Source organism: Pundamilia nyererei, unplaced genomic scaffold (assembly GCF_000239375.1).
Source record: "Pundamilia nyererei isolate P.nyererei 1_Seehausen unplaced genomic scaffold, PunNye1.0 scaffold00013, whole genome shotgun sequence".
Lineage (NCBI taxonomy): Eukaryota > Metazoa > Chordata > Actinopteri > Cichliformes > Cichlidae > Pundamilia > Pundamilia nyererei.
The window spans coordinates 4,919,104-4,935,375 of record NW_005187414.1 but is presented as its reverse complement, the minus strand read 5'-3'; the positions used below and the strand labels follow the sequence as shown (position 1 = coordinate 4,935,375).

General features: G+C 40.5%; 1 protein-coding gene across 7 annotated transcripts in view; it reads left to right on the top strand.

Moving 5' to 3' along the window:
- The window catches only part of mdga2a (MAM domain containing glycosylphosphatidylinositol anchor 2a), a 191,565-nt gene extending 175,546 nt beyond the window's left edge, over positions 1-16,019 (top strand). For all 7 annotated transcript variants that reach the window (XM_013908734.1, XM_005724984.1, XM_005724982.1 and 4 more), the window contains 4 exons: positions 2,472-2,633; positions 11,877-12,007; positions 12,506-12,602; positions 15,761-16,019. In XM_013908734.1, coding sequence (XP_013764188.1) covers positions 2,472-2,633; positions 11,877-12,007; positions 12,506-12,602; positions 15,761-15,849 — 479 coding nt within the window. In that variant the 3' untranslated portion in view covers positions 15,850-16,019. The remainder of the gene's footprint in view (positions 1-2,471; positions 2,634-11,876; positions 12,008-12,505; positions 12,603-15,760) is intronic.
- The last annotated feature ends 253 nt before the right edge of the window (positions 16,020-16,272 follow it).

The window sequence follows — 16,272 nt, the reverse complement described above, 5'->3', positions numbered from 1 at the left end:
ATATTGATAGTTTTATTAAAACATAAAATGCAGGCGTTGTGACTCTGTCCCCACCAATTCAATTAGCAGAGTAATTATGTCATTACTCCTCCATATCAAGAGGGAGCAATGTGAACATAAGTGATCTAAGTTGCTTTGAAAAAGAAAAAAAATCGTAGGGAAAAAATGGTGGTAAGTTAACACCCTAGTAAATACATACATGCGTTTTTTGTTTTGTTTTTTGGGAGGGGTTGGGTCCATTCGGAGCATATTTTTTACCTTCAGTTATAGAGATGTGGTGATATATCATAGATGAGCTTACAATGTATATTGATCGCCACGTTGCTGTAATGCAATCGGGGTCATTATCATGTATGATAAGAGTGTCTTTGCCAAGCCCTCATTGTTTCTCTTCTCTGAATAAATGTTATAGGCTACAATTACAGTGGATACTGTAGCAAAAACCTCTATGCATTGATAAAAATATTGCAGAGTATAACACAAATCGTGACCAACCTTAACATTCACTAACCAGTGGGCAAGTAATTTCATAATATTTCTCATCTTGTGATTTATATGTACGGCTGAGCAATGATATTGCAAAAATCTGTGGTAATAGTAAAAACCACAGCTGGTCTAGGCCTTAGTGATCATTCTTGCCAGCTGTCAGCGAGCCTCTGAAAAAAGTCTACCTGCTTGTTGTATTAGAAATTAGCATGTTGAATGCACACATTTAAATGGACACTGTTGTTTCTTATGTGCTCCATCCACAATGAATGAATCCACAAATGCCCCCAGGGGACAGTGAAGCAATGTGATTATCACATTATCGGTCACATAGCATTTTGATTATTTCATATGTTTATTTGCAAACAAACAAAAACAAGTGTCACTTTTCAAAACGACGAAATAAGATGGGACAATTCAAAGAAGATGATTTCAGCTGTGCTCATTGTGTCACCAAATATTTGATGCTGCACAAACTAACAGTGAGGATCCTTGATCATCATTTATTTGCAAGATAATCTTCTAAATGATCCTCGTCGCTGTTTCCATGGCACCCAAATTAGACTCTGCATAGTAAGTTTAGCATTCGCTCTCGAGAGCTGCATGTACAGGTATTGCATATTCAAGGAATAAATAAGAAAAATGGATATGCAAGAGTCTTTTAGAGGATTTTTAATGAATCCTTTGATGGAAGTTGTCTGTGGTGAAATATACAGTTGGTGCCTATTATGGTGCTACGGTACCAGCAGCAGCAGCTGAGGCAGTAAATAATGCATTGGCTTTAATCACCTAATGGTTTCAAAATGTCCAGCTTTTCATTAGCAGCCCCATTCATTTTTTTGTGCATAATTATCTAATATGAGATTCAGCTGAGGGAGATATTCCATTTGATTTTGGCTGGAGGGCTGTGGAGCGGCTCACAAGCTACCTTGCCTGTGCCTGTGGCTGGGCTGAGATTGGCTTCAGATAATTTGGCTCGCACGCAGAGGGCTGTCTGACTTATAGGCATCACTGCTGCTGTCCACCGCTGTCAGACCAAGGGACCATAAATGTAACCTCACTGTATCTGTGCCAGGTTTTTTGCGACTAGTGAGCTCTGGCCCTTATCTTTATTATGGAAGGTGTCATTACCGCAATATTTACAGTGATAAAACAATTTGTCAGGGATTCAAAGAGAAATGTTTGTGACATTTCACAGTCAGGGACAGTGAAGTTGCTGATGGGGCCAACATAAGTATTCAGAGAAATATATAGAGATATAATTATATATATATATAACTAAATACAAACAGCTTAAAATGGAAGAAGCAGCCTGACTGCTCATCTGCTTGTTACCTGTTAAAGTTCAGGGTCTGGCTGCTGGGCTGGGGTCAGCATTCACTCAGCCAATAAATGATGAGTTTGTTTAGTAAAGTCATGAAAACTGTGTTATTAGTTTAGTCACACTGTGTCAATAGTTTTGATTTAGATGCTCTATTATGTTCCTCTCATACAGATCTCACTCCCAGTATGTTACATATGGATCTTTGTATGCGTGCAATCATATTTAAAGTTTATTTGCCTGTTTTTTTCAAACCTGCTGCATTAATCTCGTGAAGCCGGGTAGGTTTGATGGCTAAAATTAAGCAAGCAAAGGTAGAAAGGGAGTAAAGGCAAAACGAATCAGCAAGTAATTAAAAAAAACAAATTATGAGAAAGCTGCAACAGCTGTGAAACCTGTGACTTAAGCCACTGCCACACTTCTAATAAGTCTTTTCTGCTTTTTTAAATTAGACCATCAGCTCTTGGCAGTTTGTATTACCACACCTATTGGTTTAAGATCTAATCCGAAGAACAGCCGTCTCTTCTGATAAAACGGGAGTATTTGACACGAGAGGATGAGAAGGCACTGAAAGATCAGACCACAGTTTATGAAAATGTAGAGCCCCTTTTATTTTGTTCTCATAACTCTGGTGTCCGCATGTGTGTTTTTTATCCATTTCAAGGTTTCTACATGTACATCGAGACGTCAAGACCGCGCAAGGAAGGAGACCAAGCACGGCTTATAAGTCCATTTTTCAACGTAGCACCTAAAAACCCTTACGGTATCACCAATCCACCTGCCTACTGCTTTGGCTTCTTCTACCACATGTATGGGAAACACATAGGTAAGAATGATTGCCTTCATTTAAAACCACTGCTTAATTTCTTAAACAATTTTAAAGTCTATCACTGCTCCCCGTTTTTGCTTGATAAAACAGCAAAACCAGCTTTGAGTGGATTTCAAGTTGCTTTGGCAGTTCTCTGCTGTATAAAGGAGTTGCTTTCTTATTCTCGTGGAACTAAGCACAGTCAGTAAGGCAACACCACATGAAATTTTATTTCTAAAAGAGTACGTCATCAAGCATCTGTCGGACATACCGCTGGCATTAATTATGATGAGGTTCTTGGTTTTGGTGTCCAGCAGATGTGTGTTTCACTGGAGTTTTTTCTTTCTTTTTGTGAAGGACTTCTTGTTTGTGAGAGAGGAAACGCAGTAGTCACGGCCAAACAAAAAAGAAAGCAGCACTTTTTCCTCTAAGCAACAGAATTGCAGTCATTTCCTGAGAGTTTCTCCCAGTGGTGTGTTTGGTGTGGAGCTTTGCGCTTTCTTTCCAAAAAATTCTAAGTGTAGCTGTCAGATGTTTCAAGTAAAAGATGTCTCCTTTTTGCAACACACTCCTTCAAAAGGTGTGCGCACAGATTCTGGGTGTTAGCCCTCACATTCATCTCACAATGTAGATAACAACCCTGCATGGCCCATTTGAAGATGGCTGAGCGACTGAAGGAGCACTCTGTGGCTTACATCTGACTATCTTCACCAGAGACCCAATCAGCCAACCACAAGCACTCCTGCTTTGAATGTGTGCTGTTTGTACGCTCAGTGCATTTAGGAGTTTTGCTCTAGCACAAAAATAGCAGTTTATGCACTGTTGAAGCCCTCCAGGGTTTCTCTGTCCCAACCTAACTCCCTATCATCAGCTACTACACACCTTTATAAGGCGAAAAAGGTCACCAGTGGACGTGGGTCATCTTGTGTCTTTTTCAAGGCACCGGTACTAGTGTTGATGCAGAACCAGCTTTGCTTTTCATTGCATGACTTAATTCTTATTTTTGTGGAAAGAAGATCACGGTGGGCAGAATTTGGAAATAGTCTATACGCCCAGAAAATTCTTAATGGTCCAGTTTAGGAGCCAGAGCCATGTCAGTGAGAAACAGGCACTGTTAGCATATGAGCTGAAGTGATAAAGGAATAGGATTAAAAAACAATGAATCTAAATGACAGCAAGATCTGCAGTCATGTGAAAATGAGAGTTTTCAAAGCCATGTGAGCAGTCTGTGAAAAACTAAGAGCTCTCTGTGACTCGGTAGCTTGTAGAACCACTTTTAACAGCAATAACTTGAAGTAATCTTTCCTGTATGATGTTGTCAGTCTCTCACATCGTTGTGAAAGAATTGTAGCCCACTCTTTCTTTTTATAACATTGCTTCAATTCATTGTGATTCGTGGGTCAGTCCATTGATGGTAAGGTCAAATATCTCCACTTTGGTTCAATGGACTTGGTTCCAGAAGTCTTCTGAGGGCTTTTTTGTTTGTTTGTTTGTTTGTTGTTGTTTTGAAGATGCTAATCTGTGAATCTATAGCCTGCAGCCATGTTATTTTGAGGAAAGAAGATGCTTTGTCCTGGCAGCCCTTCCAAACAAGCCGTACTTGTTTAGTCTTTTTCTAATTGTATTGTCATGAACTGTAGTGTTTATTGTGCTAAATGAGGCCTGTAGAGTGAGCATTGCACAGTCTGACCTTGTGGTGGATTCTCTTGGATATCAACTCCTGGGAAGATTGTGACATTTTGTTAACACTCACCTAAAAGCCTGAAAACTGCCGAAATGTTCATTTAATCAAATGCATTTGATTAGCAGCATCTTTCTGCTTTGTACTCCCTTGATTCCTGTGGAAAACAGTAAGGGTGTACTTGTTTTTCACAAGACTGCATAGAGTCCTGTGGAAAAAACATGTTTTCACATGATTGCACATGTACCAAAAACATGACAGAATTGTAGGCACAGTATCTCAGAGGAAACAGTCGGCGTACTTTGTGCTTCTAAAAATATTCATATCCAATATCAAATATAATACTTTTTAACCACACAAGTTCTTCATGTGAGATAACTAAAACTGATGTCTTCGACTCATTATTTATGTGTTCTCAATTTGGTTTCAGGCCATTTAAGTGAAATTCTAGTGACACCAAACCAGAGGGAAATAACCCACAGAGATAGGCAGCTAAAAAAATAGTATTTCACTGAAATATATTTTAGTACAGAAAAAAGGATATTTAAAAATAGATAAAGTATAGAAAGAAAAATCAATCAGTGACAGTGAAAAATGCCAAGAGAGGAATTTCAAGAGGAATTCAGCAAACTGTGAAACTGCTACAGGCCAGCAGCTCACCTCCCCTCTCTTTTTGACATTTATAGTCAGCATTTGACTTCAATTACTTCAGGATCCTAGAAAGACATTGATGGTCTCCACACTCCAACTTCTGCAGCTTCTTTTTTCACCTTTTAATAACCTGACTTGGCTCTTCAGCGTCACATATCTTACTCCAACTTCTATTTTGTTTCCTTTGAAGTCTGTTTTGTTATAAACTCTGAGACAGGGACCTGAGTGCAGGACTTTGTAAAGTTTGTAAGTAGTAATAAAACGCAACCCTTTATCAAGGCCTCAGTGACACAGGACTAGAGACCAGTCACTGGTCCCCCTGGTAACCGCTAGTGGTGGGCGGCTCAATCCAAATATCGATTGTATCGATACCAAGTCGGCATCGGTATCGGATCGATACTAGCCTGGTGAGATCGATTCTTTACTTTAAGTTCTGCTCTTGTTTGCGATGCTGTGCTTTCGGCAAAGACGAAACAGCCAGGTTGCCCAACTCGCCGCTCCTGTGTCAGCGCAGAGCAGGCACACTTTGCTCCCCCTTGTGTTTAAGTCTTGCGTTGTCACGTGACTTCGACGCTTTGGGGATTGTTAAGTTGTTTACATATTATATTTTCACCAGTTCTTTAGAATTTCAATTGTAATTTTTGTATTATAGTTTCTCAGCAGCACTTGTTTTAACTTATTTACTGATTTGTGTGCACTTTTTATTTAAGATTTTTCTTGAAAAAAAAAAACTTGATAACTAAACCACCACGACAGACCCGGTGGCATTTTCATGCTTCGCAACATCATTTATTCTTACAATAATCACACCGTTGCTGTAACAGTACATTCAACAACTGCAGCTCTCCAGCTGCCAGCCGTACACATCATCACCAACAACAGCAACACAAGCAGAGCACAGGTTTTAAGCCAGCGAGGCGTGATTTTAGATGTGGTGTAGGTGAGTCCATATCACCTGCAGCGGCATCGCAGATCAGCCACAATAATAAAGCATTTTCTATTTAATTATAAACTTTGTCCTAATTATGTCCTGGGTTTCAACTATTTAATAATAAAAACACTTAAGGTCATGAAAATTAATTAAGATTTAGCAATTCAATGACGCATCCACCTTATTTATTAAAAAGTATCGCTATCAATATCGGCGATACTGACACGTATTTAATGGGAATCGGATCGATACCAAAATATGCAGTATCGCACACCACTAGTAACCACTGGTTACAAAGACAAAAATTCCCTGGATAAAATCAGTCGCAAAGAACTGCACTGAAAATCTACTTGTGATTTTTGTAGCCATTAGCAGACAGCTGTGGTTACCAGCTACCGGTTTGCATGGAAGACACTGACTTGTCTGCAAAATCCAACACTGACTGCTCTTTAGTCCTGCACGCCTGGGGCTTTAGCAGTTGATTTCACAGCGACTGCCAGCAATCTCCAGCAGCTAACCGCAACCAAACTGGGAGTACTCATTTCCCCCCGGCAGCTTGGGGTCTCCTTAAATGAACTCAAATTCAAGTGCTGACATCTACAATGAGCTCTCCTTGTTTAACTACTGTTAGACACAAATGTCATTGTGAATAGTTTCTTTCAATTTTTGTAAGCTCACGAATGGATATCAAAGGTAATTTTAATTGGAATGCTGTGTAAAATGTAAAAACGCAGATCTCATAAATCCATATTTTATTCATTCAGAGAATATATAAAATGTTTTAACTGAGACATTTTACTGTTTCATGAAAAACATAGCCCATTTGGAATTTGATGGCAGCAACGTATCGTAAAAAAGTTGGGACGGGGTCAACAAAAGGCTGGAAAAGTGAAAAGAAACAGCTTGAGCAACGTTTTGCAACTAGTTAGGTTAGGTAGCAACACAACGCAACGCATCAGCAACATGTAAAAGTGTTTTTAAAAGTGCATCTAAGAGAGGCATCGTTTCTCAGAAGTAAAGAGGGGCAGAAAGTTTCTTTCTGCAGAAATTTCAGAATAATGTTCCTCAACATAAAATAGCAAAGATTTTAAATATCTCATACACAGTACATCATATCAGAAAAGATTCACTTGCACTCAGCAATTTTGCGTGTAAGTGACACAGTTAAAAGTCAACACTGGATGCCCCTGATCTCTGGGCTCTCTCTGCGTGGGCTCAGGAACACTTCCACAAATCATTTTCTGTGAGCACAGCTCACCTTGCCGTCTACAAATGCAGGTTAAGAAGAAGCCGAATGATGACATGATCCAGAAACACAATTTTAAATCTCTTTTTAAATGGACCAAGGCCATACTGTGGTCAGACAAATTGAAATTCTTTTTGGAGAACATGGACACCGCATGCTCTGGACTAAAGAGTAAAGGGACTGTTATCAGTTCAGAACTCTCTATCTCAGATGGTATGTGGGTGCATTACGGACTATGGAAAAGCCAGTTGCACATCTGGAAAGCCACCATGCCCAAAGATATACACTGGTTTTAGAGTAGCATATGCTGCAATGTCTTTTTCAATGAAAACCTGCCAAAATGAGTTATTATTTTTCTTAAAATATCACATTTTCTCAGTTCAAACATCTGATTTGTTAAAGATGTGGGTTTATTAGATTTGCAAATCATTGCATTCTGTTTTTATTTACATTATATTGTGAGACACTTTATATGAGTGATTTAGTTCATGGTTAGTTTATACATACTGACTAAATAATTTATTTGTATAATCTTAAGTTTTTATCTACATCCATAAATCCACCTTTGACTAAGGAGCATATCCATCCCATTAACTTATTTCCATTTTGTGTTTGGAGCTAACAATTGGAATTTCTGTAATGGACTTACATGAAAATAAATTAGCAACAGGTAGCCGAGATAACAGGACGAAAGGCAGAAATAGGAAATGCAGATACTAACAAAGCGTAAACATGAGCACCGTGCCTGTAAAATGCTAATTCTAAAACATGGAGAACAATATCTTTAATTAAGCAAAACATGCTGAGAGAGGTTAGTCATTAAGTATTACACTGGACTTGATAACATGGCTTGCATATGCTCTGAAATTTAGGCTCCATTCCGGGTGTCCTCAGGGGAGAGCTAGAGTGGAAGTGTCTAGGCAGGTGGGCCAGACCAAACATCTGGAGAGGAGGAGGCGAGGGAGGTGGAGAGAATATAAGGGTAGAGGTGTTGGAGGGCGACTCAGCAGGGAGATGAGAGCTCCTCCGGCTCCCCGCTGAGGTTGAGTAGGCCGTGACATTTCCAATTTGCTCAAATTGATCGCCAGCCAGACCCTCTCTTCTCCTGCCCTCCCCGTCTGTGGTGAGGCCCATGCCCAGACTGTGGCGTGTTATGATGAATGGGCTAAATGTCAAGGACTTGAAACCCAGCTCAGATCCTCCATGGCGGCGCTTCATTTGGTATTCTGCCTCTCCGTCCGTGAGAAACATTTGCCCCAAGCTCAGGAATGTTGGTTTGTGATATTTTCTTCCCAGAGGAGTAAATGCTTATGACAAATTGCCCAAATAATATATGCATTTCATATTTTCTGTTATCTGGGGGAATTTTGGCATTTTAAATAATTGAGAGCTTCTTCTTCTTTTTCTGTTTTGCACTTAAAGCTGTGGCTTACAAAACCAGCCGGTGAGGCAAAGCTCCATCTTGAAATTTGAAGATTTCGGTACTGTTTGGCACGGTGCCGTTGACGTGAGTCACAGTCAGGCTGTGGCACGGTATCGCTGAAGGCCAGAATCAGTCGATAAAGAGTCATGCCTACGCACTGATGTGAACAGTGGCTCAGGCTCAAAGAAACTCCTCCATAGTTAGCTAGCGGGTGGATACCTGAGACAAGGTCACACTTAATTACTGAAGCGCACATCAAAGTTTGCCTTTGGAGGCCGTGTCGCATTTGTTTATAGGATTAAGTCTCGAGCAAAGCACACCAACCAAGCGCGCGTTAAGCCTGACCTTCTGAGAAGCAACTGAGTCATCTTTTCATTAGCAAGGAGGGTGGTACAGCACCTCAATCCACCTCTCTACCATCCTCACTGCATAATTGAAAAATTTCCAGGAGCTGTTCTTCACTGTTCACCAGACTCACATCTTTCTCTTCTCAGATCTTTTTAAATTTCACAAGTGTCTGCCAAAGGTATTCCTTTAAAAAAAAAAAGTACTCCAAAGAATATACAGCATATGCTTTTGCTCAGGATGTGATGACACTGACATAACCACCTACATCGCTATGAGTTCAAAGAAAATGTAAGCCAGTTAGCTCAGCAAGAATCCTCCTACATCCTAAACACTTCCACAGGAGATGAAACCGCGGGTCATGTTCTGTACAAGAGCTCATCTCTCAATGGAGATTGTGCTGTCGGGGGGGGGGAGTGTATACCGTGCTGATGAGAGAGTGTGAACAGCGTAGCTTTCCCTCTTCTTCTTGTTTTTTTTACCTATCCAGGGTGGGGGCTTACCAGTAATGAGGCATCTAGCTGAAGCAAAGATGCATCAAATGAAAGTTTGCCTCACTGGTTGAGTCAACGCAAAGGTGCTGCTTCCCATATTTGTGAAATCCACTTGACTTCAGAGCACTGCTCGCACTGAGCTTTGCTGTGGTGTCAGTGCTAACCTGATTTGAGTCTTTGGATGCTGCTCCTGTTAGCCCACTGCAAAAAAGATGATGTTCTCTCTCATACATGCACTCCCTGTTCCAGCATGGCAAATTAGAAATACCACAAACACACACACACACACAATTGGTATGTTTGTAAAGGAGGGAACAGTGGTTGCACTCAGTGTCATCATCTGACAGTTTTATATCAAAGCCTGGGGCCAGACAAGAGACCTCACTGAGGGTAGTCTTTAATGCAGACTTGGTATATTGTCTGTTCTGTCTCAGTAAGACCCAGTACATCTGTGTTATTGTTAACTGATATAGGAATTTCGCTGAAATAGATCTGTCATGTTGTGTTTTGTAATATAGAGCTGGCAGTGGCACTCAGTGGATTATTTTCTGTAGCTTTAGTGGAAATCCAGCTGAGCTGAAAAAGAAAACTAAACTTGGCAGAAATAGTTTGAAACTAATGATAAACTCAGAAGAACTGCCCTCTAGAGGGAAAGTATTTCCATTTATCGAGAAATTCTCATCACACGTTGCCCTTTAGTGATAATTAATTTGGACCATCATGAGTGAGAGAATAATTTATCTTTGCATGCAGACACTTAATAGATGTATCAATTCATATAACCTGAGTTTAACCTTTGCTACTGCTTGGCTCTGCTTCGTATTCAGAAGAATATATAAATCTGAAATGCGGGATACACAGGTGAATATTAGATCAGAAGCCCAATTTTATTTGGGATTAATCTGGAACAGATTACTACGGAGTTCTTTAATGTACATGGTCAGGTGGTGTATAATATAGACCCACTTAGAAAAAAGGCAGCAGCTTTTTTTTGTCGTAAAATAGATTTTTTAAGAGTTTTGATTGAGATATTTGGCTTTCATCCTTTCCTTGACCCAGAGCAGTCTGCTTGTCATTGCACGATGCTGCTGTGAACCATGGTATTGCATGGTAGCATTGTGCAACGGGGTATTTCATCTTTATTCTCAGTCTTTTAAATGCCATTTGACAGTTTCCAAGAGTGCTTTCATTTACTTTTTAATCAAGACTTCTTCCCTTCTTCTCTGTGCACTGCTTCTGAGTTAGTTGTCCTACTGGCTGGTTCTCTCATCTCTTCACAGATCTTTTGACCACTTAGCTGCAGTTCCTGGGAACATCCCCGATAAAGACCCTTTGCAGTTTGGCTGGTCAACCAACTGATTGTCCAGCCAAACATTGTCAGCTTTGTGAGGTCAACAGAGACTTCATGGACCTCATGTCTTGGTTTTAGTTCTCACATGCAGTGTGACTTCTGGGAGCCTTTGATTGTTTTATGTCCAATCAAATCAGTTCATCACAGGTGGACTGCATATTTTATTCTTTTTAAAACGAATAAAAACGTTAAGATGTCTGATTACTTTTTGAAGGAATTGTACATGAAGTACAACAGTGGTTGGTGCTGACAAATGTTCCTATTTTGGCATATTGTAATTCAAATGATCTTACAAGGAACTATACTCTTGAACCCCTGACAGCGTGTCAGACTTTACAAAATCAAGCCTGTGACAGCAGTCTTTGCCTTGTAACGGATCTTTTCATATCAGATCACTTTAGAACTATAAAGCACTGTAAGGAGCAGAAAAAAAGCAACCCAGTATCCTGGCAAAACGTGTAATAGACATGCCGGTCCACCGTGTCCATTCAACGCTTTGCCGTGATATTGGGTTTAAAAAAGGCTGCATAGCACGGTAAAACCAAGTGTGGTAATATGTCCAACAAAGGACTGTCACCTGGTGAAAATGAAGAATTCAATAGTCAATATAAAGTTGAAAAGGTATTTAAAGCAGATGTACTTACCTGTAACTGTGGCTTAAAGAAGGGCAGCTCTTGGAAGACGGCTCTCTATTTTTGGAATTCTGCTATTTTTCTATTTTTTTCCATTTCTTTTCTGCCTGCTGCTCCTTAAATTTTAAACTTTGCAGAACGTATACCCTATCGAATGTCTCTGCAAAAGCATACATATATTTGTTACTCCAACATAAACATATGGGATTCACCCTCCACTTGCACACCCTAATTGTCCCCTCACATGGATTTCATGTACTGCTGAGAGGTGGCTACAATCGACCAGTTACCTTAATTTCTAATGACCTACTTAAATTAAATAAGAGTGAGTTGTCATTTGGGGCATAATATAGAGGAAGTACTCTAAATGTAGGACAAAAGGAGTTAGCACTATAAAATGAAAACATATAATGATTATTAAGTCGTAATTCCAAGATATGAATACTTTCTTTTGAGCCATTAGAAAATGTTTTGGCAACAGTCCAACTGTCTCTCTCCTCAATGCAGGAACGCTAAATGCATTCCTAAAGCAAAAGGGTCAAACGGCTTCAGAAGGCCTCGTGTGGTCGCTAAGTGGCAATCAAGGTGACCGCTGGAAGCAGGCCAAAGTAAGCATCCACCCAACATCGTCTTTCCAGGTGAGCCTAAAAAACTTTCATTCAATATGCAGTAGCGTTTCCCTCGGTGCCCTCTATTTTCTTCTTTGCCTGTGTTTGTGTGGTATTGGTTTCCCTGGGGGCTAAACACTGATGTAGCTGTGAGAAGTAGCCGGCATTCCCACAAAATGTCTGGTATGACGCTCATTTCCATCAGGAAGCCTGAACTTTGTGAGTGGATGATGGAAAGCTGCAGAACTTCCATCATTTTTACAGCTTTAGTTGTAAAATAGGTAACTTTAGTTGCAGCTTCCAAAAGTCTTGGTTTTAAATTTTGTGACATTATAAGCAAATACTTGCCACCTGCTGTTGTGTTTTTAAGGGTTTTTTTCCCAGATGTAATTTAGCTAAATTACACTGTGCACTGACTCAGTCTTTATCTTACTGCAGTTCAAATTTCCCTTTTTTTCCTGTTCTTTATTTTTGTTGGTTTTTTGGTCTCTCAAGATTCAACATAATGACTTGTGCTACTCTCTGTAGGTCGTACTTCAAGGGATTCGGGGACCAGGCATTGAAGGAGACATTGCTATTGATGATATCACGCTGGAGGAAGGGGAGTGTCGAGACCCGCCGCCCAGTGAGTAGCACCACGCATCCGCCTCCTCCATCCTCTCCTCTGTCCCTCTTATCTAAGTCCCAGGTACTCTCTCTCTACCTCACCGGACAAGGTTCAGATTTATGAGAGAGGATCTAATCTTAGACAGCTGGCAGCATAAAACGACCATCTCATGGGGAAAGCATGGTTGCCATGGCAACAGGGTGTGTAATCACATGAATGATAGCCGCGCTGGCTGAGTGGAGTACTGTAATTGCGCTGCTGGAACAAACAGAAGGTAAAAAACAGAAAACAGGACACGGAAAATGGCCTGCAATTGACAGGGCATTATTGGTTGGCAGACAAATACAGTTTCCTTGATTTAATTCCCGTTATTTATTCTGCAGGAATTATTTCCAAGAGCCGTTCAGACTTAGACATCTCTTTAACATGCCATAAATGAATCAAGATAATCTGTTTTCATTTTTCACGTCCGTGGTGGAAAATAACTGCCCATCTAACGGCAATCAGAGACAGTGATCTCGGTCCGCAAGATGCATTGTTTTTGTTGCTGCGAGTTTGTTATTGTATAGGTTATTTTTCATTTGGGTGCATTATGATTCAAAGCGACAGCATTAATTCATTTTGGAAGTAAAGGAGTAGTCGCCCGGGCTGAGGACAGAGTAATGTTATGAATTATGCAATTCAATCTCACGCAATGAATCTTACATGATTCGGCGTGATGTGAGAGGGGAAAACTGAGCAAGATGTCGTGAGGAATGATGAGAGATGACTTCTGACTGATTTTCCAGCTCAGAAAGAAAAATGCTACATTGTGTCTGTTTTAGGATTTGTTCAAAGAAGTTAGTAGCAAACATATGGGAGAAAACGTATATTTGCTTTCTTGCACAGCAGGAGATCCAGCTTTACCATTTATCCAGCTATTGTGGGCAGGGTGTTCTGGAGCCACCCAGCTTACTTTAGGAAAGACATGGGATACACCTGTGATAGTACTGAATCCCTCACAGTCATCTTCATTTGTGGTTAGGAGTTTACATACACATGAATGTAATTTTAATTTGGGGCTTTTAATTTGGGGCTTCTTGTCCCTTGCCACGTTGCACCTCGACCAAACACTTTTAGAAGCCATCAACAAGCTTCTGGTATAATTCTGCTTGGATATTTGACCACCTATTTTAGCATAATTAGTAGAGTTCATTTAAATTAGTTGGTTTGTGGGCACAGACCTCGCTTTTAAGCATAGTCCTCAAATTTTGACTAGTGTTGAGGTCGGGGTTTTGGAAAGGCTATTTCAGAAGCTTAATGGCCCTTACCAAAACAACTGCGCATAATCAGTTTGAACAATTATACATAAGTACAAGACCCAAAGTGTGATTCTGAGATGATAGGAAATTGGTTAGGATGTTAACGAACAACCCAGGAACCACCAATGCTCAAGCCCGCCATGAAGTGGAAACTGCACTAAGTTGATAAAATAATAAACTACCTCCAAATGATCCCAAACACATATCAAAATTGGTTTTGGAATGGATAAAGCAGGCTAACATTAAACTTCTTAAATGTAGATTATGCTTAAAAGCCAGGACTGTGCCAGGAAACCACACAATTTAAAAGGATCTTGTAAATCCCGCCAAGAAGAACGCTCAGATATCCAACCAGAATCACGCTGGAAGCTTGTTGATGTCTAATGAAGTGTCTCGTCAAAGTGCAACTTGCTAGTCCAAAGTGGTGGTCTACTGTTACGTGCGAGAGGTCCCGGTTTCAAATCCCGGACGAGCCCCCACTTATGTTACGCCCCACTTAAGAACGAAGTGTCGACTGGAGTGAGGGGTAACACAAAGTGAAAGGGAACACATGAACTACTGGAGAAATAGATGTCAGTATACAAGATTTATTGCCTAAAACTACTACAGTAAAACAAACACAGGGAAGCTCTTTTCTTCAGGGTCTCCAAGGCCAAAACAATAAACAAAACACCCCCCTTTAGCTAGAAATCAAAACCAAGTACTCACTAACCAAAACAAAACACAATGGTTAGACAGGGAGCTCACCCTGTCTAAGCAAACCAGGAGAAAACAGTTGAAACAAAAATGGCAGAGAACCCCTACCTGCTTCCACAATGACAAACTAATTAACACAATAAGGGTACACCTTTGCTTACAATAAAAGAAAGAAAAACCAAAGTTCACAGAGGGTAAGTTCTCACACACATACACATACACACTAAGGCCCGCTGCCCAAAACTCCACAGCTCACAGCTCTGGCAAAAATGGGGAAAATGGCAGGGGGTGTGGCAGTTTAGGATGGCAGACTATATGCCGTGGCTGACGAGCTGGAACACACCTCAGCTGCGGCTCATGAGGCAGACCTGCAACACAAGAAAAGGAGACAAACAACTCCTCTACAGAGGGAGAGCCACTAGAGGTCAGCGACCGTAACATCTACGTATGTGTTGGAGCCTGTATATATAATTTGGACCCTGTGTAGATTAGAGAAAATTCAAAATCATTTAAAACTTGTGCATCCAGTTCTTGTTTTTCAGTAATTAAAGATGTATGCTGTCTAATCATTTTAAAGAAATCATTAAAAGCCCATAATTACCATGACATTCATCCCCATGGTGAGTGTATTTAAACTTCTGACCTCAGCTGTATGTAGTGAATTTAAAATCACCATTTAACCTAAAGCCCAGAACAGAAACAGAACAAAAACATCGCACAAACACAATGCTGAGCACTGCAGCCTCATGCACAGATGTTAGATGAGAGCATTTACGTCTGCACACCGAATCTTCAGATCTTTAAGCTGAACTGACCAATTGTTGTGGTTACCGAGCAACTCATTAGCTTTAAGCAGCAGAGCTCTTTGCTGGTAACAGCCCATTATTTACTAGTTAAAAGCTCATTAAAAGATAGTGAAAGCCACAGGGATAATCATGATGTTATAGCTCTTTCATGACTGCTGAGTTAGTAATATTTCTGTATGCATAGTCTTGTATTTGGCTAAATGGAAAAGCTTTAGTATTCAACACACTCAACATATTTCTGAAGTGAATCAGCATGCTACAGATGGATAAAGCCATATTAAATAGTATGAGTAATAAAATCAGTATTCCCTTCACCACTTATCTTCCCATGTTTGTATTGAAATGTTTGCTTATTTCTTTCCCCCCCATTTAGATCTCAGCGCCAAGGCTCTGTCCACATCCTGCCATATATGGCTGCTATGTGTCACCTTGGTGCTGACCCTCCTGGAAGGTCAAAGGTGACCCATTTCTCCATCATCTCAGAGGCGAATATTCAGAGCCGCCGTCTGTGAGCTGTACCCTCAACATCCAATCACCAAAGATTCATGCATCCTGAAAGCAGCGGGGTCCCCCCATGGACTGCAGACCACAGAAAGGCCGCAGTTATTAAATGAGCAAGAGAGAAAAAATAAGTGATTAAAAAGTTACACAAAAAGTAAATAAAGAAGATGCGCTACATTTTTTTTAAAGAGACCTCTTTTACAGAAAAACACCCGCTGACGCAGAACTCTGGACGTCTTTACGAGCACAAAGGCAGGTCGGTGACGAATGAGCCCGGACCGGCGGAGGAGATCACAAGCATCGTGGGAGGGTAGTTTGTAAAGCACAAGAACCATTTCATGAGGCGCCGGAAAGCTTCCTTTGACGACGGAAGGAAATACAGAC